Source organism: Dryobates pubescens, chromosome 2, assembly GCF_014839835.1.
Source record: "Dryobates pubescens isolate bDryPub1 chromosome 2, bDryPub1.pri, whole genome shotgun sequence".
Lineage (NCBI taxonomy): Eukaryota > Metazoa > Chordata > Aves > Piciformes > Picidae > Dryobates > Dryobates pubescens.
The window spans coordinates 4,642,111-4,668,540 of record NC_071613.1 but is presented as its reverse complement, the minus strand read 5'-3'; the positions used below and the strand labels follow the sequence as shown (position 1 = coordinate 4,668,540).

At 49.5% G+C, this 26,430-nt stretch overlaps 1 protein-coding gene across 2 annotated transcripts in view; it reads right to left on the bottom strand.

Moving 5' to 3' along the window:
• ZNF451 (zinc finger protein 451) overlaps window positions 1-26,430 on the bottom strand; it is a 34,065-nt gene that overhangs the window by 6,680 nt on the left and 955 nt on the right. For both annotated transcript variants that reach the window (XM_054169457.1, XM_054169448.1), the window contains exons 2-13: window positions 26,211-26,291; window positions 23,153-23,236; window positions 21,520-21,645; window positions 17,656-17,767; window positions 16,913-17,063; window positions 15,441-15,567; window positions 13,710-13,863; window positions 10,684-10,831; window positions 8,545-10,157; window positions 7,358-7,492; window positions 5,377-5,507; window positions 4,015-4,201 (exon numbers count right to left, since the gene is read on the bottom strand). In XM_054169457.1, the coding sequence (XP_054025432.1) occupies window positions 4,015-4,201; window positions 5,377-5,507; window positions 7,358-7,492; window positions 8,545-10,157; window positions 10,684-10,831; window positions 13,710-13,863; window positions 15,441-15,567; window positions 16,913-17,063; window positions 17,656-17,767; window positions 21,520-21,645; window positions 23,153-23,236; window positions 26,211-26,288 (3,046 nt within the window). In that variant the 5' untranslated portion in view covers window positions 26,289-26,291. The remainder of the gene's footprint in view (window positions 1-4,014; window positions 4,202-5,376; window positions 5,508-7,357; window positions 7,493-8,544; window positions 10,158-10,683; window positions 10,832-13,709; window positions 13,864-15,440; window positions 15,568-16,912; window positions 17,064-17,655; window positions 17,768-21,519; window positions 21,646-23,152; window positions 23,237-26,210; window positions 26,292-26,430) is intronic.

The following is a 26,430-nucleotide window of genomic DNA, read 5'->3' as shown; positions in this document are numbered from 1 at the left end:
TCCTAAAGGCACCACGCTGCTGATGTCCTACTGCAGCACACAGGGACTGTCATTTATTTCAGAATGAATGCATGCACCACAGTTCCCACAGCAGTCCTGCTGGCATGCTAAAAATGCTTCACCAGGGCAGCCGTGGTATCGGTGGGAGACTGCCACAATCCAAACAGGGAAACGGATTTTTCATGTTGGAGCTCATCCAATGCCAGCAACTGCCTTAAATTTTCCCACACAGCTCTACGTGGTAACTGTTTCTCACTGGTTTCTCCCTCTAGAGTAACGGCCACAGGCTTCAGAAAGCCAGCTGGAGCTGCAGCTCTGTGACACACAGCCTGACTTCCCACCTCAGCCCTGCGGCGCTGCACCACACCAAGGCTGGCTGCTGCCGCGCCGTGCAGCGAGGGCACCACGCAGTGGCCTTACCTTCTCCTAAAGCACTCCAAGGACTCTTGGCAATGCCACCACCACCATGCTACACGGTGAACACAGGCCTGTCGTGGCAAAAGGGAGTGTCTAGTATTCTGGTTTGATACAAGAACAGCAGACCCAGGCAGCTCTCACTGTCTGGGGCCTCCCTGCTGACACTGCCTGGAGAAGAGGACCAAGAACAGCTCAAAACAATTCTATTCCTTGCTGGAGGGTTTGCTGGTGGTGGTTGGTTGTAGTTTTATGTGGTTTTTTAGGTTGGTTGGTTGTTTTTTTTGTTTGGTTGGGTTTTTTTTAAGTAATAACCACATGTCTAAGTTAAGTGAGATGGCACAATGACCAGGCAGCAAGTTAAGGTTTGGGCCATCTCAGCAGTGCTCATCATTGTAGTGAGTAAATTCAATATTAATAGAAGTAAAGGACCTTGAAAGAAAGGGCTCTACACATTGGCCACAACAACCCCATGCAGTGCCACAGGCTGGGGTCAGAGTGGCTGGAGAGCTCCCAAAAAGAGAGGGACCTGGGGGTACTGATTGACAACCAGCTGAACATGAGCCAGCAGTGTGCCCAGGTAGCCAAGAAGGCCAATGGCGTCCTGGCCTGTATCAGGAACAGTGTGGCCAGCGGGAGCAGGGAGGTCATTATCCCCCTGTACACTGCACTGGTTAGGCCTTGAGTCCTGTGTCCAGTTCTGGGCCCCTCAGTTTAAGAAGGGCATTGAGACTCTTGAACGTGTCCAGAGAAGGGCAGTGAGGCTGGAGAGAGGTCTCGAGCACAGCCCTGTAAGGGGAGGCTGAAGGAGCTGGGATTGTTTAGCCTGGAGAAGAGGAGGCTCAGGGGAGACCTTCTTGCTGTCTACAACTACCTGAAGGGAGGTTGTAGCCAGATGGGGGTTAGTTTAGTTGATTAGATGGTGTTGGGTGATAAATTAGACTTGATCATCTCAAAGGTCTTTTCCAACCTGGTTAACCTGATTAAGAAGGGTTAGATTAGGAAACTTCTGAAAGCAAGCTCAATCTAAGAAAGACACTGGAGTATAACTTACACATGGAAAGCAGATCCAAGCCATCCCCTCTGAGCTAGCAAGAATAAAGCTGTACTAGCACAGCTACCAGGCAGGGAGCAGCAGCGTCTCATGTCCTGAGGCCACACAGCGAACTGCACCAGACAGAGAAGCCCATCCGGCTCAGCTGACCCAGACACAGACTGACTGCTTGCAAGTCACAGCTTTCTCCATCTCCTCCTCCCCAAAACACACAGAATTCCTACAGCAGAAGCAGCCTCCCACATCAGTATGCTGTTACAGCTCTAAAGACATCAGAAGAGATCTCTCCATCCAGCAATTCCAACATGCCCTACAACAGCAACGCTCACAGTGGGAATGCAGTGGTTCAGCTGCAGCTTCATGGGGAACTGAGCCAAGTGAAGTGCACTGGTGAAAGTGGCAGTTCTGTAGCTAACTGTGCCAAGAGATTTTACTGGTACAGCTGGTTCTGGCTGGCAATCACCTCTCCATAGCCCAGCTGACAAATCCAGACCAGCACATGCATGGGGCAGCCATAAGACTGTAAGCACCTTTCCTGCATGTGGCTGCAGCTCACCACAGGGAATTTTTTTCAGGACTCCATTCAGTTATCCTGTATTTCTTTTTCCCTTTAATTGATCAATGCCAAATCACCACTCAGTGCTAGCACTTCACTTGACTGTCCCTGGCAGAAGGGCAGCACCAGGTGATGACTTCACACCTGCATCAAGACCAACCAGGTGATGACTTCACAGCTGCATCAAGACCAGCAGCACATTTCAGGGCTAATTCAGAAACCACTTTCTGTAACATGCACTCAGTACACAAGGCCCTAAAACCACAACAAAAAGCCAGGAAAAGCAGCACTGGGGCTACAAAGAAGCATCATGTCCTACAAGGAAACTTTACTGCAGGACACTAAAGCACTGAGCAGGATTAAAACTCTTCTCAGCTCAAAACCAATTTGACTCAAACCTCTCCTAATAACCCTGCATAAAAACAACATGCCCTGTGTCACCACAGCACTCCAGGGAACCTCAAACCACTGTGACCATTTCAACATGCCCTGTGTCACCACAGCACTCCAGGGAACCTCAAACCACTGTGACCATTTCAACATGCCCTGTGTCACCACAGCACTCCAGAGAACCTCAAACCACTGTGACCATTTCAACATGCCCTGTGTCACCACATGGCACTTCAGGGAACCTCAAACCACTGTGACCATTTCAACATGCCCTGTGTCACCACAGCACTCCAGAGAACCTCAAACCACTGTGACCATTTCAACATGCCCTGTGTCACCACATGGCACTCCAGGGAGCCTCAAACCACTGGGACCATTTCAACATGTCCTGTGTCACCACATGGCACTTCAGGGAGCCTCAAACCACTGGGACCATTTCAACATGCCCTGTGTCACCACAGCACTCCAGGGAGACTCAAACCACTGTGACCATTTCAACATGCCCTGTGTCACCACAGCACTCCAGGAAGCCACAAACCACTGGGACCATTTCAACATGCCCTGTGTCACCACAGCACTCCAGGGAACCTCAAACCACTGTGACCATTTCAACATGCCCTGTGTCACCACAGCACTCCAGGGAGCCTCAAACCACTGGGACCATTTCAACATGCCCTGTGTCACCACAGCACTCCAGGGAACCTCAAACCACTGTGACCATTTCAACATGCCCTGTGTCACCACAGCACTCCAGGGAGCCTCAAACCACTGTGACCATTTCAACATGTCCTGTGTCACCACATGGCACTCCAGGGAGCCTCAAACCACTGGGACCATTTCAACATGTCCTGTGTCACCACATGGCACTCCAGGGAGCCTCAAACCACTGTGACCATTTCAACATGCCCTGTGTCACCACAGCACTCCAGGGAGCCTCAAACCACTGTGACCATTTCAATATGCCCTGTGTCACCACATGGCACTCCAGGGAGCCTCAAACCACTGGGACCATTTCAACATGCCCTGTGTCACCACAGCACTCCAGGGAGCCTCAAACCACTGTGACCATTTCAATATGCCCTGTGTCACCACATGGCACTCCAGGGAACTTCAGGGCTTCCATGGATGCCTTTGCTCCCAACAGGTGTTTGGATGCATGAGTCAGGTGCCAGTGAAGACACTCCAGAGAGGGTTAGAACAGACAGAGAATTGCATTTGGGCGAATAATAATGCTTTAACAGGGCTGCATTTATTTCAGACCCAGACCAAATCAAGCAAAGCAGACTGGAGCACAAATTGATCACTATGCACCCAAGAGTGCTCTAAGCAGCCTCTCTTCAACTTGAAAGGAGCTTTCAGCCTGAAACAAATTTGTCTGCTGTAGCAAAACACACAGGGAGGACACTTTGGTAGACTGCATACAACTGCTGAGTGAGGTCTGGTGTCAGGGCTTGCCCCAGGCAAACAGTTTCTCTCTGAAATACCAGTAGAACACAAGACACATTTAGGAATGAGCTGTGCTACCAGCAGAAGTGTTCACTCTTTATTGGAGAGAACAGTCAAGTAAAAGCAAGGATTGTGTGGAAGGTTCAGTTTCTACCTTTGGTGGTATCTGAAATGCTGTTTAGCAAGGCACACATCATGTCCCCTTCGATGTGGTGAGGGTTTAGGATGCGAGCTGACCGCTGGGTCATCTTAAACTGATTTTCAAGTTCCAGGAAGCTTTTGTCTCCAGACAGTATAGTGAAGGGGATCTGCTTGGGCAGGTGCTCATCCAGACGCCCAGCCTGCATGCAAACAAACCACAGGTGTTGAACTGAGATCATCTCTTGACCTCACCAGGTCTGGATACCTTTCCCAAGACACAGCTCCATGCGAAAGCCTTCTGCAGCAACTCTCCTCTGCTTCTGGGGCCCGATGAAGATTGCACCACACTGACAGGGATTACTTCAACAGTCTGGCACAGTATGCATTCAGTGCACATGACAACAGATAGAGGAAATGGCTGCCAGAACAGGGCAGGAGGACAAATTCCTAAAAAGCAGCACTTCAGACCCATCTCCAGGTAACACAGGACATCTCTGCACAGCATTTTATGAGACATTAAAAGAGCATAAGTTGGTACACAAACCCTGTTGCAAAACAGAGTTGTTCAGTGTAATTAGATTCTCAAGCAGTTTTGTCTAACTGATAAAGCACTACATTAAGGATCTGAGTTCTCAGGGCATGCCAGATTCCTGTCCTTTACCTGCACCTCTCCTAACCCAGCCAGAGTCCCAGGAGTACAGAACGGAGGCACAGCTCTTGATCAGCCAACAGGGTCTCTCAAACTGGCACCCAACCAGCTCCATCTTAAGATGGTCCTGTCTACAACTGCCTGAAGGGAGATTGTAGCCAGGAAGGGGTTGGTCTCTTCTCCCAGGTAATCAGCACCAGAACAAGAGGACACAGTCTCAACCTGTGCCAGGGGAGGTTTAGGCTTGAGGTGAGGAGAAAGTTCTTCACAGAGAGTAATTTGCCATTGGAACATACTGCCCAGGGAGGTGGTGGAGTCACTGTCCCTGGAGGGGTTCAAGAGGGGACTGGACGTGGCACTTGGTGCCATGGTTTAGTAGTCATGAGGGCTTGGGTGACAGGTTGGACTTGATGATCTTTGAGGTCTTTTCCAACCTTATTGATTCTATGGATTTGAGCTACCTGAAGAGAAAGGAAGGAGTTCATCTTTCTCTCTCCATTTCCTAACCAACCTCTTTCCTCTCTGTAACAGGCTGACATCCCTATTTGGGTTAAATCCACTCAGCTCACATCAGATTTATCATCATTTTTAGTGGACTTCAAAGTCACACAAAAACAATCTAGGAATCTCTCATCTGGAGTTAGCACTTCCCACCAAAAGCACTATCACCTGTCACTCTTCTCTTGGTACAGAGACACAACAGTAAGGAAACGTGCTCCAACTTACATGGACACAGAGAGCAAAGTCTGCTGCTTCTCTTCTGGTACCACAACGGGGATGAAGAAAGAAGCATCCAATCCTCTTAAGGTAATTGTAAATCTTGCACTGCACTGGAGGCTTCCAGTTGCTGTGTCCTCCTAAACAGTGAGGAAGAAAAACCAATAAAAAACCCCACAAAAAACCAGAAATGCCACCATGAAGAATGCAAGCAGGCAGAAGCCAAGATAAATCTGGCTTTAAAGACAATTTATTTTGAGCAGTGTGAAAGCAGACAGATAAGCAGAACCCTAAAAGAACCTTTGTTGTTGAGTTAGAAAGCAAACAGGCAAAAAGCCAGCTTGACCCTACACAAAGCCTCTCCCCCACGGTGTCTTCTCATTCTGAAGAGCTTCCCTTCTGGCTATCACATGCACTTAGACACAAGGCTGTTATTTTGCCCAGGTGTAAGCAGAGTTATGGATAAGATACAGAAGCAGAGGAGCTCTGGGAACTTGACACAGTAACAGGAACACTTCTCTCTGAGAATTCTGTACAAATACAAGTCCCAAGATGATTTCCGACAGACTCTGCCTGCCTGCCACATCCCATGTCAGGGCTCTCTTAAGAGTAAGATAAAAAGCTAGAACAACACCTGAAACAAATGCCAGAGTCCTGGCAAACACTTAGATGCAGTCAAGATAAGCAAAAGCAAGCTACAACTGGGGAAAAAATGCAGGTATTTTCTCAACAGTTTCCTAAACCATGGAGTTACTGACAAGACAGACAACTGAGTAACAGACCTGCTACAGACAAAACCAACACTGATCTAAAACAGGTTGCAAGGGAAAAGCAATGACCAAGGAATGCCTGAGGAAAACACAGAACTGTAACCGAGAAGAGCAGAGGATTTGCCCCCAGAACTTCTAACCACCAGACATCAGCCTACAGGCCCAGGGGCACAGCTGTCTACTGGAACTCCTCAGACTTTCACAGTATCACCAATGTTAGAAGAGACCTCAAAGATCATCGAGTCCAACCTGTCACCAGCGACCTCATGACTTCCATTAACACACTTGCTCTGCCTTCACCAGCTACCTAGGAGACCTATTGTTAAGAGTAAAATAAACCCAAGTGATTCAGGCATCAACAGGCCCTTCTGTCCAACCTCAGCAGCATCAAAACTAAGCTTTCTGGATGGTTTTGATCACCTTTTAAAGGAAGAGATAATCAAGAACTTTCAGTACAGAAGTGCAGTGCAATGGTGCTTCCTAAGCATAAAGCACACCTGACAAATCCTACAAGTCTGAAGTGCTGTGTATGTTTCAGGCAATCAGTATCTCAAAACTTTGCTGCAGTATCCAGACTACCACAGGCAAAATTATCATAAAGGCAGATACTCAGAACATTAGCAGAAAAAGCATGAAGTGGACAAGATGTTGCTTCAGTCATGAGGAGTACCAAGCTAAGCACCTGCTATTTGTAGACTCTGCAAAGCTTTTCTTACAGGCCCATAACAATGTGAGCTCCATCAGTCACTTTGTGCCACCACTGGTCAGATACACCTAGAGATAGTACAGGATGACCAGGAGCACCCTTAAGGGCCAAGGCAGGGAGAAAACAAAATTCAAGGTGCAAGATGTAAAATCATGGCTTTTTGAACTAAAAAGAAAGAGAACAAAATGCAAGGACTTGGGAGATAGAAAATCATCTGAGTATTACGGCTGTCCTGATAATTATGAAAGCCTAGCATGATACAGCCCAAGCTCAGCAGAGAAGCCAGACTCCAAAGCTGTCAGCAATTCTGGAACAGTCTACATAGAATAAGAAAAAGAGAGAAGGGCAAGAGAAAAGTCCAAGAACATTCCTATTGCATGGTGCCTGGGACACTGACTTAAACCCCCCTGGTGGCTGCTTGTTCCTGTTCCTCATGCTCTCAGTGTCTTTGAATCTCTGCCCCAGTGTTTGTGTAGATTTGTTAATCTCATCTGTTTCCTTCAGTCCCTTTTACCTTGAAAGCCCCAGAAGAATGTCCCTTGGTTCAGGTTAGCTGGCAGCTGTGTGAATAAGCTTGCCCAGTTGTCCAGATCCACCAGCACAATGTGAGTCATGGTACTCAGGTAGTCAAGATCAGGAAGTTCACCACCTTCAACAGGATAAAAAGGATGCATTTAAAGTTGGCCTTTCTGCTCTGCTGAGGTAGATCAATTTATGTCATGCTTTTGAAAATTGGTGTATTCAGCTCCTCTGTGAGCTCAAAGTTACAAACCACAATGCTGCTTGTCCACAGCTTTGTTTCAATCAGCTGCAGTAGCACTCAGTCACACAGAGATCATCCAAAGGTAGAACCTAGCTACGTGACGGTGCAGAGCTGCAGAGCTCTGTGCAGGCACAGGAAGCTGCTGTCCTGCACTCAGAGATGCTAACAGTCCATCTAATACTCAGCTGTGCACCCTCTACTCTGGAAGACTTCTGTGACATTCACTTGCTGGGGTGCCCAGAAGCTGAGACCACAAATGTCAGCCTTTCAACCAAAGGCATTGTGACACCACAAGTAACTTAAAAACACTTCCAGTTTCTGAACAAAGCACACCTTCAGCACTCCTGATGCCATTCTTAGAGTCACAGGCTGGTCTGGGATGGAAAAAGCAACATGAACTTTAAAATACATCATAATTGTCATGCTCAAGGCACAAAGCCTAACACAGGCTGAGAGCATCATTTCTCAGCTGAACCTTGCTGGCAAGCTAAGGAACCAGAGAGGAGGGTGTTACAATGACAGTACTGCCCAGCCAGAGAACACCACCAGGGCCTCAAAGGGTTGCACCTACAGAGACAAGAAGTTTCTCTTGCATGTGTGTGCTCTAGAGCACTTCTCCCTTTCTAGGGGAAAGATCTGTCTCAGCAACTTCATTGTCTCTTCGTTTTAACACCCAATTATGCTCCCAGCTCATTTGAAAATCACTTATTTCAGCCAGAGGATTCTCATATCTGTCTAAAACCTTCATGCAGATGGCATGCTGCAATCAATTGTTGAGTCCACCTTCTGGGAACTCAAACACCTAGAACTGAAACCCTAGCTTTGTGAGCTGCTTTAGAGACTGGAGGCAGGCAAATGGCGTGCCACAGATCTGCACCGACGCCGAAACAGTGCGGCAGAGACAACAACACTGGTGAAAAGAAAACACCCCTACACACCTTCACCAGAGAGCTCAGAGTCCTCCTCCTTCTGTCCCTGCAGGGGAGGCGACTGTGGTCGTTCCTGAGGCCTGGGTGGAGATGCTGGAATTTTTTGCCTGTGGGGCTTTCTGTCCACACAAGCCCCACTTGCTGCGAACCTGAAGACTTCACTTGCCAAGCCCGAGGCCAGGCCCGAGAGGTCAGGCTTCTGCAGGAAGCAGTGCTTCACGTGGTAGTGCTGCTGGGCGCTCTGCAGATCGTCGAAGTTCCTGCCGCAGGCGCCGCACCTGACGAAATACGTCCCTCCCCTGCGCTGCCGCGCCGTGTGCCTGGCCAGGTGCCTGTTCATGCCAGCCACGCTGCGTTTGGTTGCAGGGCAGCAGCAGCAGAGGAGGGAGAGGTTTCCCCTCTGCAGCAGGGCTTGCTGGCACCTCACGGAATCGTTCCTCCTGCTCACTCTGGAGTTGTAAGCTGACTGGCAGCCACAGGTGAGAAGGGAACCTTTCTCCACCGGGACCAAGCTCTCCTCTTCCTTTATCAATGCCTCCACCCGCTCCGGCACAAACGTGTAGTCCCTGCTGTGGATCTCCTGATAATGGGCAAGAAATTCTTCCTCTGTGTCAAAGAAGAGGCTCCCACAGAGGCCACAGAAGAAGCTGGCGGGCACCTCCTGGCCGTGGCACTCCTGGCAGTGCCGCTGCAGCGTGCCCACCCTGCGGAAGTGGCTGAGGCAGAGGCGGCAGCAGTACCTGTGGAAGGTGTGGCTCTCCAGGGACCAGCAGTGCTGCTGGACGCTCTCCTCGCTCTCAAACAGCTCCTCGCAAACGCGGCACTGCCACTTGCCCAGCAAGGGGCTCTCCGCCGGGGACAGCTCTGTGGGGCTGAGGACGCAGGCTGTGCTTCCACCTGCAGAGGTGCACGCTGCTTCAGGCAGGGCTTCATCTTCTAAAGCTTCTTGCTCATAGTAGTAAGTGTGTCCACCATGACACTCAGTGATGTGCCCCATAACATCCTCCTCTCCCAGCAGGTCCACGGAGCAGGCTCTGCACCAGAGCAGGAAGTTGTTCAGGTGTGCTCCCCCGTGGAAGCGGCTCATGTGCAGGCGGATAATGCTGGAGCTCTCGGCCAGCTTCCCGCACACAGCACACTTGTGGCAGATCCTATTTGCTGACAGAATGTGCTTCTCCACGGCCTCTTCCGTCAAAAACTTCTGAAGGCACTCACAGAACCAGGCTCTCACTTTGCAGGCATTCCCTTGGCTTTGGTTTGCTCCCTGGTCTTCACCTTCAGCCTTGAAAGGGCTCTTCCGCTTGGCAGGAGTGGCCCCCGCCTCGCCGGGAGGCTCCTCTGCACTCGGATGTCTCTTAAGCAGCAGCCTCGACCGCTCCGCAGCGTGGCACGGGTACGACTGCTTCTTCCCATTGATGTGGCAGAACATCAAGACGGCCTCCTCCACCGTGGTAAGAACTTTAACCTTGTGCTGAGTGGTTTGCTCGTGCTGGGTGATCTGATCCTTGTCAGCAAACAGTTTACTACAGCTTTCGCAGCACCCTTTCGTTTTAAATATCTCTGCCACTTGGGCGATGCTCTTCCTGGACAGTGCCACAGGCCCAGAATCCTGACAGCGTGTTCTAGAACAGGTTACAGAGACAGAGATTAGAGCACCATCTGAATCGTTTCTGAACCTCACCTAGCAGCTGCAGCAATGAGTGCCTGGAAACTGGCCCCCGGCCGCTTGAGCTCACCTACCAGCTTGCCACAAGAACGCACAATGCCCACCTCGTCTCTGCACTTGCAAGAGAAGGAGGTGCCGATTTCAAAGGGCAGCACTTCAGACTGCCACTTAGGTTGCTGACTCAGTACCTTCTAGAAATCAGATGCTGCCAACTTCGAAATAGGGCAATAAAGACTGAGTTCTGCTGGGCTTTCACAAAAAGTAACAGAGGGGCTGCAGACATGGCTCAGCATCCTACAGTGGGCTGTGTGGGGTAAGGCAGGGGAAAAGGCATGGTAAGGGGGCAGATGTTTGAGTTTGTTCAGCAAGTCAGCAGTCAGATGGTACTAGATCCACTGAAGTCCACTAGCACTAGGAAGAGCTCTGCCTGCCTGTAACAGATCTGAGAGTGCTGACATTATAGACAGCTGTGCCTTACACACCTGAAGTGAGCTGTCAGCTCCATATGCGAGCGCAGCGCCTTGCAGCAGGACAGACACTTCACCTGGAAATGCACCTCCTTACACAGGGAGATCAGCAGGTTCTTTGCATATGATGGGAAAGGTAGAGGGAGGTCGGCCTTCATGTCATCTGTAGGGTGGGATGGCAGAAAAAACCACAAGCAGATGTTACAAGAGCTCTTCCACAGAACTTCAGCCTTCATGTGGCACAGTTACAAGCGTCAGAGGCTGCAGAAAGCAAACCACCAGGTGCTGGCTGAGGCACAGTCACTGTGCAGTGGGAGCTGCACATAGAACTGCATTAACTTCTCAACACCTCTGCAGCAACCTTGCATCTGAATCTGGCTGATCCTGGCTTTTCCAAGATGCAGTCTTGCACTTGGTGACTGAGTCTCCTTTTCCTCCTCTGGGTCAGGTGTATCTCTTAGGTAAAGTTCTTGCTGACTTCCTTCCCCTGCTCTATGACCACCTGACTTCAGCATTTACAAAACCAAGAATAGAAAAGGCAACTCATTTACTGAGGACCCAGCCTAGGTGGTAACTCTCCTTGGAGTTTTCAGGTGCAGGACTCTCTTGTTCTGAGAGTATACTCCATGTCTAACTCCAGGTACCAGCAGAATAAAGGCTTCACTAGTGCAAAGAAAATGGGAAATGGCTCACGAAATACACACTACTGTTACTGCTCTGCACCTTAGCAGGCAAACCTCACTTGACTTTTCTGTTTAGCATGATGCAGTGATCAGACAGCAATAATTTGAGGCTATGCCTTCCAGCTAACTTTACTGCCAGGTCTTGCAGACCGTGCTGATCACATCAATCACCAAAACCTACCAAGGCAAAGAAAAACCCAGGGCACTTCCTTTCTTGTTCTGAGCTGCATGCTGCCCACCTCTGGGTGCTTGAAATTTGTTCAAAGGAATGACTCATCACTAAGTCTATGGCTTGATTTTAAAGACATCTACAGTCAGCAGATTCAGAACCAATGACCAATAATAGCTGAGGGGCAAGCAACTGATGTCGTTTATCTGGACCTGAGCAAAGCCTTCGACACTGCCCCACACCACATCCTGGTCTCCAAACTCGTGACACATGGGTTGGATGGGTGACCACTAGATGGATAAAGAACTGGCTTGATGGCCAAAGAGTGGCTGTCAATGGGTCCATGTCCCAGTGGAGGCCAGGGACAAGCAGAGTCCCTCAGGGATCAGTCCTGGGACAAGGCTTGTTCAACATCTTTGTGGGTGCCATGGACAGTGGCACTGAGTGCACCCTCAGCAAGTTTGCTGATGACACCAAGCTGTGTGGTGCAGCAGACAGCTGGAGGGAAGGGATCCATCCAGAGGGACCTGGACAGGCTGGAGTGGTGGGCACAAGCCAACCTCAGGAGGGTCAACAAAAACAAGTGCAGGGACCTGCATCTGGATTGAGGCAATCCCAGGCACAAATCCAGGCTGGGCAGGGACTGGCTGGAAAGCAGCCCTGAGGAGAGAGACTTGGGGGTGCTGGGGGAGGAGAAGCTCACCAGGAGCTCTCAGTGTGCACTTGCAGCCCAGAAAGCCAATCAGATCCTGGGCTGCAGCAAGAGAAGTGTGGCCAGCAGGGCAAGGGAGGGGATTCTCCCCCTCTCCTCAGCTCTGGTAAGACCTCACCTGTAGTACTGCCTCCAGGTCTGGAGCCCCTATTACAAGAAGGATCTGGAGGTGCTGGAAGGTGTCCAGAGAAGGGCCATGAGGATGATCAGAGGGCTGGAGCACCTCTCCTATGAGGACAGACTGAAAGAGTTGGGGCTGTTCAGTCTGGAGAAGAGAAGGCTCTGAGGTGACCTTATTGTGGCCTTCCAGTATCTGAAGGGGGCTACAAGAAGGCTGGGGAGGGACTTGTCAGGGTCTCAGGTAGTGATAGGACTAGGGGGAATGGAATGAAGCTGGAGGTGGGGAGATTCAGGCTGGAGGTGAGGAGGAAGTTCTTTCCCATGAGAGTGGTGAAGCCCTGGAATGGGTTGTCCAGGGAGGTGGTTGAGGCCCCATCCCTGGAGGTGTTTAAGCCCAGGCTGGATGAGGCTCTGGCCAGCCTGATCTAGTGTGGGGTGTCCCTGCCCATGGCAGGGGGGTTGGAACTAGATGATCCTTGTGGTCCCTTCCAACCCTGACTGACTCTCTGATTCTAAATGTCTGTACCCTGGTGTGTGAGTGGGAGCACAGCCTTGGGCAGAGCCAACAATGGTCACCAGCCCTGGTCCCTACAAACAAGTGTTTAAAAGATGCTATTTGTTTCTTAAAAAAGAAAAGTAGATGCTTTAATGCCTGCTACAAACACAAAGCCAAATGGTCAGTACAGCTTTGATGGCCATTAGCCCTGCTTTTGAGACCGTGCTCAGACAGGTATCTTCACTGGATGCATCCAGTAAGTATGGTTCTTACTCACAGGATGTTACCAGCTCACAACACAGCCAGTACTTTAGCCTTCAGCAGCAGTGTGGCCAGTGCAAGTCATCAGACCAGCAGCACCATTCCAGCTAAGCAGGCTAAATTTGCAATTGTATGGAGAAGAAACTTTCCCAGGCCTTTTCCACCAGGAATGCTAAGGACACCCACCAAGAAAAGTAGCCTCCAGCAGACTTCAGACAGTCCAGTAAGGGGAAGGCACACCACAGCCAGTCTGACTGGAATTGTAAAGCAAACCAATGTGCTTTGATCCAAGTTCCTAAATGCAAACTTTTTTAGGACAGTAGCTTCACAGTCACTGGAAGGTGAGAAGCTTATGTGAGAGACCTGACAGCGTGGAGATAAAGCAAACTCTGCTTCTCATTCCAGCAACTGTGATGGAGGAACCTCTTCTACATGAAAACACAAATTGCAAACCATCTCCTCAGAGACCTGTATCAAATATTGAAGACCCTAGAAGAAAAGTATTAATTCATTTAAAAAATGTTAAAGCCTTCAGCTTTTCCTACACAGCTCTATCACAAGGATCAATGCTCAGAAGCAGCACGCTTAGCAGCAACATACCACCCAGGTCAGAAGCTTGGAGGGCATGGTTCTTCTCTGACATATGCTGCCAGCACTCCTCTCTTCTGGTGAACAGCAGGAAGCAGCCTGGGCAAGCAAAGCAATGAATGTGCTGTGGGGGGAGACCTTCTCTGTGTCCATCGTTCGCATTTAGCTGGAAGAGAAAATGGCCTGGTAAGGAAGAAACCACTCACAAAGCCAGCCCCAGTTCTCCTCACGTCCATTTCACTTTTAGGTTTTCAGATGCCACTTCTGTATTTACCTACAGCCTACCCCTACGTGCTTCAGCTTGAGACACAAGGGTCTGGCCAAGCTGCCACTGTCAAACTCATCCTGACAGCACCAGCAACTTCTCTGTTCCCTTCCTGCACCCTCCCAGGAACTAGACTCCATCAGTTCTTGGATAATCCCCTTACCCAAGCTCTCAGAGCAGTTCCTTCTGCCACTAACAGCAGGTTTTATGTCAGCTCTTCCTGAATCTTGCTAACCTCCAGCTTCTCAAAATGCTGATCCTCAGACCAGCCTGACAAGTCCTTGACTTTTATTGGAGTCAGTTCCTTCCACCCCCTTTGCCACCTACATCAACTTCAGAGCTCTGCCTTCGGGGCAAAAATCCTTTAATTTTGCTTCTGATAATTGACTCCTTTCTCATGTCACTCAAAGAACCATGATATCCTTATGGTTCCTTCCACAGCTTTCTTTAGGATCACCTCCCAGTCCTTGCACACCCAAGTAATTCCATCTCCATGCCTGCTGCAAGAGCCACTCCCTTTCCCCAAACTAGTCTGAACTCTTACTGATGCCCCAGACACAGCACAGGCACACAGCTTGGGAGCAAGGGAAAAGAGCAAGGGCAAACTATGATGCAATCTTTCCAGCTTGTCAGGTATGACTATGCATCAGGAGTTACTACTACTAGCTAAAAGCAGTCCAGCTTTTAGAGTATCTAAAGCTCCCCCTGACTTGAACACAGCTTCTAGAGACTAGGTGGGAGCACAACAGCATCTGTTACTAAAACATTACACTTAGAAAATGCTATCCATTGCCCAGTTCAGCACCAGACTGCTTAAGCAGAACTATGCACCCAGAAGGTAAGACCTGAGCATCTGTCATGGAACTGAGACTTTACAGTGCTGTTATGAACAGAAGAGGAGGAGAGATCATTCTCAAACGGTGGAGGTAGGGAGGAAGAACACCAGAAAACAGCAAATCCTATTACCTTATATTCCAAACTCAAATGCTAGCTTCTCCCTTTCCCTGCTGTATGTTAACTAGGGAACAATAGCAAACATCTGTCAGAGACTGGAAAAGAGAAGAAACAGTTGCATCTGAACCACTCAAGTTTCTTCTCTTATTCTGTTGCCTCTTGTTCCAGGTCTCCTTTCTGCTGTCTGTCTTCACCACCACTTATTTCACCCTAACTTCTTGCCTTTGTCTTTCAGTTTTGGAGACACAATAAAGGGAGTACCTTCTGACAGCACCAGTAGAGGGACAAGAGGTTCAAGACTGCACTACAGTCCTCTACAAAGCACACTGGAAAGTACAACCTAATGGTCAGATCTAATGGGGGTACTGTCAGGAAACACTGCAGACCAAGAAAAACTATCTTGAAGATGAAAAAGAAGGGAGGGGAGACAAAGAAAGTTAGAAAGAAAATCAGTGTGTAATTACACATCTTGAAAACCCTCTACCACACTCAGCCAGGTGAGTTACTTAGCCTTATGATCTTGCCTTAGATGAAAGATGATCATTGTACTGCTGAGAGGTTGGAAATCTCTGGCAGCATATCACACAGGCAACAGAATTATTTGGGGGTCCGTGTAAGGTGACTGTCGGATCACAAGGGGAATGATCAAACCTGGAGAGCAAGAAATACACAAACCAGTCCCTTCTAAATTGTCACTGTGGTTTTGTAATGGGAAACATTCTGTCTTTTGAAGCCACTGGACAAAAAAAAACCCACTAACAAATTAACCTGAAGTGTAGATTTCCTCACTTCCCTCATCATTAACTGTATCAGCTCAGGTATCCTGTACAGAAGTGATTCTCCCTGCAGCTTACCTGTCACAAAGGCCACTCTGCAGAGGAATCATTGCTCTTATGAGCAAGAAAACTAACAAGGTCTGGGTTTACTACAAAGGTGTTTTTCACAACTGATTTACTTTACTTGCCTGTACTAGTTCTGGCTAGGATAGAGTTAATTTTCTTCCCAGCAGCTTGCAGAGAGCTGTGTTTTGTATTTCTGAAGCAGTGTTGCTAACAGGGCTGTTGTAGCTGTTACAGAGCAGTGCCTGCACAGCCTCAAGGCCATCTCTGCTCTCCTGGCTGCCCTGACAGATTAGGCTGGTAGTAGGCAAGAGGCTAGCCAGGGACAGAGCCAGACAGGTGACCTCAACTGACCAAGGGGATATACCACACCACATGGCATTGTGCTCAGCAACTGAAGCTGGGTGAAGGAGGAGGAAGAGGCAATGTTCACAGCTCCCAAGTAACCATTATGAGCAGCAAGGCTCTGCCTGCCAACGGCAATTCTGTGCCTGGCTTTGCTAGTGTGCACAGCTTTTGCTTTGCTCCTAAACTGCTTTCATCTCAGCCCAGATTTCTTACTTCTCCCCTTTCCACTCTCTTCCCTGTCCCAGTGGCATAAGCGAGTAGCTGTATGGGGCTGAGCTGTGTTCCAGGGCTAACACAGCGCTCACCTCAGCTTCTCTCATCACTGCTCCCTGGGACACATTCACCAGTTAAAGGGCTGGAACTGACCATGGGGTCAGCTGTGAACAAGATGTCTGGCCTACAGCTCTTGCTCCTCTTTCCCCTCATTAGGGGCATTTTTTTAAGCTCACCATGAAGCTGGATGTTAGCCTTTTGCTCTTTCTCAAGTTTGGATGAAGAAAACCCAGGAGAACAGAAGTCTTCTTTCTCAGAACACCCAGATATTAAAAAATTGCTCAACAAGAAATCAATTCTGAACGAAAAATAAACCCAAACCAACAAACAAACCCTAACAACAAACCCCAAACCAAACAAAATCACCCCCCACCCCAAACCCAAGTAAAGAAAAGCAATGAGGAAGCTGACCCCATCAGCTATGTAAAAGCAGTAGCATTTGTTTGCTCTCCAAAGGATTTGTGTCACCACCACCAGTTTCAAGTAAACTTGATGCTGATGTCCTGAGGCTGAGCATATGCTTGTTTACTCCTTACCTTTGAAGGTGACCTAGGAGGAGATGCCTGTTGTCAAATTCTCTGTTGCAGTGCATCACAGGACAACATACAGACCTGGTCACAACTTCCATCTGATTTGCTGTCCTGTGAGCACCTCTTCTTCCACTGTTAACAGTACCTGGTTTAAGGCCTGTGTCATAAAACAAAGGACTTCACCAGGATCTGAACCAGAGAGACTCAAGAAAAAAACAAAACCACACAAGGACTAAAGCAGTTTAAAAAAATATAAACCAAGTTATATTGATTTTTAACAATGCACAGTAACTCAGTAACTGCAGCAGGTGCTTGCTCAGTGGAGGAACCTGTCCCTCTCTTCAGTCCCCAGCAGGATTACCCTCCAAACACTGACACCTTTACTTCAGGGCCTGCAGGGAACACTTGGAATGGATCCAGCTTCCTGATGCTGTAGGTACTTACACAGACGTCTTCCTGAACAACAGTTCAGAAGTAATACTGCTCCCACTGGCAGTTCTGCTTGCAGAAGCAGTTAACATCTCCTTAGTGCTCTCAGACTTGGTGCACCCCATGTTCTAAGCAGCAGAACAGAGGAAGGGCTTTGATGGCAATGAGCGGCAAAGAGCTTTCACAGCTCACAGCCTAGCAAAGCTCACAGTGTAAGATTTGGCTGTGCCTAAGAGGCACTCTCCAGCTGACCCTTAGCACTGCTCAGCACTCTGTTCTGCAGGGCAGGGCTGGAAGCAGCCTCACTGACCCTCTCTCACCTGGCATCTTTAACCACTGATCCACACACAAGCGTGCAGCCTCCGTGTCACCACGCTCCCGCATGAACTCCAGCTCCTGCAGCCCGTGAGCATACTGGGAATCCACTTTCTCCTGAAGGGGCAAACACACCAGGTAAGGTGGGCTGGAGAACAAACACTACTCAAGACATGTGGGTCCCCAAAGACCTAAGGACAAAACACCCAAAACAATGGACAAAAGCCCTAAGGGGGAAAAAAAGGGAATCTTACAACTAAGCTGACTTCTGCAACACGCCGGAAGGGCAAGCCCCAGGCCGCCGGAAGGGCAAGCCCCAGGCCGCCGGAAGGGCAAGCCCCAGGCCGCCGGAAGGGCAAGCCCCAGGCCGCCGGAAGGGCAAGCCCCAGGCCAAAATGATAACATATTGAAAAGAAAAGTACCAAGCTTTGTGCCCTACTTAAACATTACAGCTTGGGTCAATTTACTTTGCACCTACTGAAGTTTCTGAAGCATAACCAAGAAGATTCTTAAGATTGTAAAAAAAGAAACAGTAATGAAAACTTCAATTTAGAAAACAAGGCAACACAAAACGTTTACTGAACCCAAGGAGTCACTCTGTTCTGCTGCTAAGGCAAAAAAGACCAGGCAGTTTCACTTTGAAATGTACTTTTTTAGTTCTGCAGACTGCATTAGCTGAAGAGTGAGGAATCACAGAATTGCTTTGGTTGGAAGAGACCCCCAGATCACCGATCCCAACCTGCAACTCAACCCCACCGTGGCTACTAAACCCTGGCCCCAAGTGCCATGGCCACAGCTTCCTGGAACACCTCCAGGGATGAGGACTCCACCACCTCCCTGGGCAGCCTCTGCCAGTCCCTGACCACTCTTCCAGCAAAGAAATCTTTCCTTAGCTCCAACCCAACCCTCCACTGTCACAATTTCAGGCCATTTCCTCCTACCCTATCATCTGATCCTAGCTCACCTTCTGCTGTTGATGTATTTCTACAAATATTGTTATTATCTTTCACAGCAGTAGCCAGAGGAAGTTTGAACTGGGATTTGGCCCTTCTCATTTTCTCCCCACAGTGCCTCAACACATCGTTGCAGTCCTCCTGACTGGCCATAAAATCTCCCCATTCCTGGAGCCCCAGCCAAAGCTCTCTGTTCAGCCATGCAGGTACTCCTCGCTGGAGCATCCTTCAGGGCCTGGGGATGGCCTGACCCAGAGCCTTCAAGACCTCCTTCTTAACGAGTGCCCAGCCCTCCTCAGCTCCTTTGCCTTGCAGAGCAGCCTCCCAAGAGACTCTATCAATCTGCCTCACAGAAGTCCAAGGTGGCTGTTCTGCTGGCCCCCTCCTCACTGCCCTGAGAACTGAAAATTCTGTCATTTCATGATCACTGCCCCCAAGACATCCTCTACCTGTTACATCCTCCACAAGTCCTTCCCTGTTAGCAGCAGGAGTGCTCCTTCCCCAGCTGTGTCAGGAAGCTTTCTGCCACACACTCCAGGACCCTCCAGGACAATTCCCTCTCTGCTGTGCTGTATTCCCAACAGACACCTGGGAAATTGAACCCCCCCCCCCCCCAGAACAAGAAGCAGTGATTGTGAACCCCCTCACAGCTGCTTGCAGAGTGCTTCAGCCACCTCAGCACCCTGACAGACTCCTACCACAGTGTCTTGCCTTACTGGCCTTGATCCTTACCCATTCAACCCTATCATCACTGTCACTATGCACTGGGCAGTCACATCCCTCCCTGACAGAGGGCCATCCCAACCACCTCTCCCTCCTTTCCTGGCCCTCCTGCAGAGCTGGTACCCATCGGTTGCAGCACATCAGGCGTGCGACCTGTCCCACCGTGTTTCCATGGTAGCTGCGATGTCATAACTGCCTCACTGTACAATGGCTTCCAGTTCCTCCTGAGCTAATGCTCCTGCCACCTTCTGAGAGACAGTGCCTCTACTTCCTACCAGGCTGATCGCTTCCATGGCCACCAAGCTATCAAACCCTGTGTCTTTGGTGACACACAGGTCACTGCTCCCCACCTCCACTGAGGCGACCACCTCCCAGACCTCACTAGCACACTGTCCCACAGCATGCCACTGCAGGCTTCTCTAGCAAGCCCTTTCTGTCCCACATTCCTTCAGCTCCAGTTCAAAGCCCTGCCAACAAACCCTGCTAGCTCCTGCCCCAGGATCCTTTTCCCTCTTTGAGGCAGGAAGCTCAACATTAACAAAAGGATTTTTTAGCCTCATGCTCAGACTACTTCAAAAAGCTACACAGCTATCTCTGACTCCACTTTGCAGCTGGAAAAACTCTGGGGCAGCATGGATTGCCTAGTTCTAACTGAAGGAGACAGGAGTGGGATGAAGGCCTCCATCCAGGCATGAGGAGAAACTTCTTTACTTTGATGGTGGTGGAGCACTGGCAAAGGCTGCCCAGAGAGGGGGGTGGAGTCTCTGTTTCTGTATTCAGTATCACCAAGGTTGGAAGAGACCTCAAAGATCATCGAGTCCAACCTGTCACCACAGACCCCATGACTAGAGTAGAGAGGACAATAGTGCCCACTGCAGGCTTGAACTCACAAGCTTCCCATTAAGGGTCTTATGTGCTACCAACTGAGCCACACCACAGGCCTTCTGGAGTCATTCAAAGCCCATGGACACCATCCTGTGCAGCCTGCTCTGGCAGAGAGGTCTGACTCCATCTCCAGAGGTCCCTTCCAACTATTGTTGTGTGATTCTGTATGAATTTCACGAGGTTCTTGTAAATCTGTTCCTTCAAGGTCCCACAGACAGCAGACTCTATCCTAAAGTCTGGTGACTGTACCTCTGTGATAAAAAAAGACAACTCCATGCCTTTCAAATGCCTGCACAATGGGATTTGCCTTGAAAATTATGCCTTACACCTAGAAAATGTTATCCCATTGTGAAGTGTTACCCAACACAGAGCCTGTCAAACAGCTTCCCAAGTACAAGAGTGTGGTGGGTTGGAAGGCAGAGCCTCCCTTGCCTCCCACCAGGGCAAAAAAACCCCAACACTCACACAAGCAGACTGCAGAAGAGATGGAAAGTTTAAATGGAAAAACAGTGACTGTTTTACAGAGAATCACAAGCACAGTGACAAAAGATCCCAAAGCATACCCAGAAGCATCCCAACACTCCCCTTTCCCCACCTGAGGGTGCACCCAAAACCCCCAGGGCGCTTTTTTCCCCCCCCTCCACTGTTAGGCTAATCTCAGCTGGCCAGATCTGAGATTGCCCTTCCCACTTTTCCTCTTGGCATTAAGCCTAGCCAGGCCTAAAAGGCCTTGAGATAACTCCCCCTGCATTACCAGATAGGGAGCATCTCCCACGAGAGTAGTGAGGGAAGAAAGAATAAGTGCAGGACTTTGCAGGTGGTTTTATAGGGAGCAGGACATTATGGGAATGAAATACACAGCTTCCTGTGTCCACCCACTGGGCTAGACACCCAGGGCACCAAAGGTGTATCTTATGTGGTAGCAGCAGAAGGCACCCAGCCTAAACTACCACAAAGAGCAAATCAGGTAGGTCACTACGTTTGCTACGTGGTGGTTGCCGGCACTGCTGCTTTTCAGCCATGTAGCTGCAATAACCAATGCTGGTGTCCCTGGGCTACAGAGCCAAATGAGGTTTTGCCAATGGCTTGCATCAAGGCTAGGCTGCCCCTCCCTCCAGGAACAAGAGTAGCCAACTGGCAACTTAAGAGCCACTGAAGAGGCAAAGCCCAGGCTGCGTTTCGACCGACACCACAGAAACAGACATCTCCAGCTGCTAGCTCCGTGCCTGCCTCACCAGCCTCGTTGACTCGCAGCGAAAACAGACTCCCCTACGATGCAAATCCACCGAGGCCAAGCACGTGCAGTACCTTAAAGGCCCTGTTTCTCTCTTCTTTTTGCTGCTTCTCCACCTCGACGTGGCGCGCCAGGCGATCCAAGGTGGACGCGACGCGCTCCTTCTGGTAGTCGACAGCATCCTTGCGTCTGGCAGCGCTCTGCAAGGCCAACGGGAAGCTGTGCTGGGCGGCTGCCAACAGGCCCCGGCACGGCGAGAAGCGGCGCCCACGCATCAGCACCTCCCTCAGCACAGTCTGAGCCCAGGTTCCACGATCTCCCTTGACAGCTGTCTCCTTTACCAGTAACTGCTCTTGAAAAAGAAGCCCCGGCCTGCCCGCAGCAGCGAAAGCCAGGCGGCGGCGGCAGCAGCCGCCTAACAGCAGCACTAGAGGGAGCACGTGTGACTCGCAGGTGTCCTACGAGTCTTCAACTCACCGAAAAGTCAGTGAATTCTTCTCAATAGGGGAACAAAAAAATTCCTCGAGATCTCAGAGCCAACATGCAGCCCCAGCTGAAAAACTGAGCACCGGGATGGCTCTGGCTGTAAGAGAACACAGCCCAGCCCAGCGGCTGCCTCTAGCAGAAGGGACAGGCCATACACCAGAGCTGCTCCTGGGACACAATCAGCTCCAGTCGTCATTGCTGTAGAGTGAGGCCATGCCCCACACCTTTCCTCAGGGACCAGGTTCATATCCTGGACTGCAACACAGGAGATAATCACTGCTGGTAAACACAAATCCAGCAACTTCTCAGCCACTGTCCTTCTCCAAGGCCCTGCAGAGTGGCCATTGCAAGCACTGACCAGCCTGCTTCTCACTCACATACTCTTAGGAGGGATCATGAATAAGAAGGCTTGAGTTCAGACCACACCATCATCAGCATAAGGTCCTCCAATCTATAAACTACTCCTAGACAGTTATGTCAGAGGGAAAAGGCATGGAAGCTGGCCAGATACATTTGCAGGCTAGACACTGACTGCTGAGGTCACTTCTAAAATGACAATGATCTTTCACACATTTGCTAAAACCACTGAAAGCCCAACAGGAGTTCCAACTCGACTTCAAGAATGCAAACAAAGGAAGCATTGGCATTCTTGCCTTCCACTCAACAGAAGGTAAAAACCAAAAGAGAGTAGAATAGAACAGAACAGAATAGAACAAACCAGGTTGGAAAAGACCTTCAAGATCATTGAGTCCAACCTATCACCCAACACCATCTAATCAACTAAACCATGGCACCAAGCACCCCATCCAGTCTCCTCCTAAACACCTCCAGGGATGGTGACTCCACCACCCCCTGGGCAGCACATTCCAATGGCCAATCTCTCTTTCTATGAAGAACTTCTTCCTAACATAAACCTCCCCTGGTGCAGCTTGAGACTGTGCCCTCTTGTTCTGCTGCTGCTTGCCTGGGAGAAGAGACCAACCCCCACCTGGCTACAACCTCCCTTCAGGGAGTTGTAGACAGCAAGAAGGTCTCCTCTGAGCCTCCTCTTCTCCAGGCTAAGCAACCCCAGCTCCCTCAGCCTCTTGGTTTATTTATTTATCACTTGTTGAAAATACTTTCAATGACTTCTGTTGAGAAGAGTAACTGATAAGGAAAAAAAAAAAACAGAAGCCAAATTCTTTTATTCACTAGAGAAGTCCCAAAACACAACACACTCACATGAACATAAGAGCTGCTGTTAGGTTCTTCATCCTCACTGCTGACAAGATCAATGCATTCCAGTACAGGCCTTAAAGGTCCTTCCTGAAAAAAAAAGCACAGGCAAAGGAGCATTATGCTGGCAGCCTCAGAAATGAAACACGGCACACCCTGCAGCACCTTGTGAGTGTGAGCAACACCTGAAGGAGAAACTCACCAAGGCTCCAAGAGAGTGCAGCAATGAGAATTCCTGCATGGCAGCTTTCCTACTTAACAGACTAATCCACAAAACTGGTTAAAAAAAAAAAGCAACTGGAAAAGTATTTGCAAACAATCATCTGTATGTTGATACTTTATCAATTAAAAACTAAATCAAATCAGCAGTCTTGGCTTGCTTAAGAACATGTTCCTCACCCTCTCACTCAGCTGAGATCTGCTTCTTTACAGCCATTCAAGTTGCAGCATGAATTCAATGGCAACAGGCAGTCACCAAGAGGGACAGTCTTTAGGATTTCACTAAGCAATGTTCAACAGGCTTTTACTGGGTTTGGGGGTGGCTTGGGGTTGTGGAGAGACACAAATTAATAGCTGAGGGGCAAGCAACTGATGTTGTTTACCTGAACCTGAGCAAAGCTTTCGACACTGCCCCGCACCACATCCTAGTCTCCAAACTGGTGACACTTGGGTTTGATGGCTGCACCACTAGATGGATATAGAACTGGCTTGATGGCCAAACAGTGGCTGTCAATGGGTCCATGGCCCAGTGGAGGCCAGGGACAAGCAGAGTCCCTCAGGGATCAGTCCTGGGGCCAGTCTTGTTCAACATCTTTGTGGGTGCCATGGACAGTGGCACTGAGTGCACCCTCAGCAAGTTTGCTGATGGCACCAAGCTGTGTGGTGCAGCAGACAGCTGGAGGGAAGGGATGCCAGCCAGAGGGACCTGGACAGGCTGGAGAGGTGGGCACAAGCCAACCTCAGGAGGTTCAGCAAGACCAAGGACAGGGTCCTGCAGCTGGCTCAAGACAATCCCAGGCACAAATCCAGGCTGGGCAGGGACTGGCTGGAAAGCAGCCCTGAGGAGAGAGACTTGGGGGTGCTGGGGGAGGAGAAGCTCAACAGGAGCTCTCAGTGTGCACTTGCAGCCCAGAAAGCCAATCAGATCCTGGGCTGCAGCAAGAGAAGTGTGGCCAGCAGGGCAAGGGAGGTGATTCTCCCCCTCTCCTCAGCTCTGGTGAGACCCCACCTGCAGTACTGCCTCCAGGTCTGGAGCCCCTCTTACAAGAGGGATCTGGAGGTGCTGGAAGGTGTCCAGAGAAGGGCCACGAGGATGATCAGAGGGCTGGAGCACCTCTCCTATGAGGACAGACTGAAGGAGTTGGGGCTGTTCAGTCTGGAGAAGAGAAGGCTCTGAGGTGACCTTATTGTGGCCTTCCAGTATCTGAAGGGGGCCTACAAGAAGGCTGGGGAGGGACTTGTCAGGCTCTCAGGTAGTGATAGGACTAGGGGGAACGGAATGAAGCTGGAGGTGGGGAGATTCAGGCTGGAGGTGAGGAGGAAGTTCTTCCCTATGAGAGTGGTGAAGCCCTGGAATGGGTTGTCCAGGGAGGTGGTTGAGGCCCCATCCCTGGAGGTGTTTAAGCCAAGGCTGGATGAGGCTCTGGCCAGCCTGATCTAGTGTGTGGTGTCCCTGCCCATGGCAGGGGGGTTGGAACTAGATGATCTGATACTATGATACTATGAAATTACATTCCAGCTGCAAAAGTGTGGTGTCTTGACTCCAGATGTCCACCAAGTGAGTCCACCTCAGAGATAAATCAATTTCTTTTAATTTTTGAGCACCTAAATACCCCTGCAGAAAAGGTCTGTTCATTGCCTTCAGGCTTGAATCAAACATCACACACAAATGGTTAAAAGGAAAAGCATCTAATTAATGTTCAGCATTAAGACAAGTTCACAGGAAAACAGCCTATTAGTCCTGGCATCAATTAACCACTTGATTTTATCCCCATGACTCGTTCCTTAAAGAAAACAATTTCCCTGTTCCTGCATACGGCCCTGCCATCCAGCACCACTTCCTGATGTTGGCCTGAGGCAGCACAAAACCCACTCTGATTTCATGGATATTTACCAGGTGTATAGAATCATAGAATCAGTAAGGTTGGAAAAGATCCCCAAAGGTCATCAAGTCCAACCTGTCACCCAACACCTCATGACTACTAAACCATGGCACTGAGTGCCACATCCAATCCCTTTTTGAACACCTCCAGGGATGGTGACTCCACCACCTCCCTGGGCAAACTGTCATAAAGTTACACTGACATGGCCATGTCAGCATTACACTCAGTATTGTCCTGTAGCTACTGTACAGTGCTTCACAATTTGGGAAGGTTGAGGCCTCTAACCCATGATTTTCTTCCTCTTCTTCTTCTAGGCAAAGCATAGCTGTTTTTGACCACGTTTTACAGAGTGAGCAGTGCTTTGTCCCCATTAACTTCACTACTCATCCAGGAAAATACTGTGCAACAGGATTACCAGAAAAGTCATTGCTAGTGATTTCAGTATACCCACTGCCCTGCTGGGATGCTGCCCTGGTTTTGGCTGGGAGAGAGTTCATTTACTCCTAGCAGCTCCTAAGTGCTGTGCTCTGCATTTAGTGTGACAATGCTGTTGGTGCCACACTGATGTTTCAGTTGCTGCTAAACAGCCACTGTCCTAAGTGAAGGATGCTTCAGCTTCCCACGCTCTGCCAGCCAGCAGTGAGGGAACATGGCCAGGAAGCTAAAGGGATATTCCATCCTCTGAGGGATGTTCCATACCACCATGCTCAGTGTATAAACTGGAGGGAGCTGGGCAGGAGGGGCAGGTCACTGCTCAGGCATCAGTCAGCAGGCAGTGAGCAATTGCACTGTGCATCCCTTGTCTTTTCTTGAAGTTCACCTCACCCCTTTTTGTTATCCCCCTTTTCATTACTATTACTGTAATGAGTTTTACTATTTTTCCATTCCTCCTCCCCATCTCACCAGGCCCCTGCCCAGTAAGCAATTTACTACAAAGTGTTTCCAGTATAAGATCGACTTACTCCAATGAATTCAATTTCATCTTCACTTTCACTTGCTGAATTACTCCTGCCAGTGCTGACAGAGCTCGGAGCCTCCATTATCTACAGAGAAATGAACAAAACACGTTTCAACCTTTTGCTCCAAGTTTTCTTCCACTACAGAGCATTTCCCGTTTCATGCCTGCTTTGGGTAGGCAATCTGTGCACCACAATTAGCTGTGACACCTCAAAAAGCCCTAAC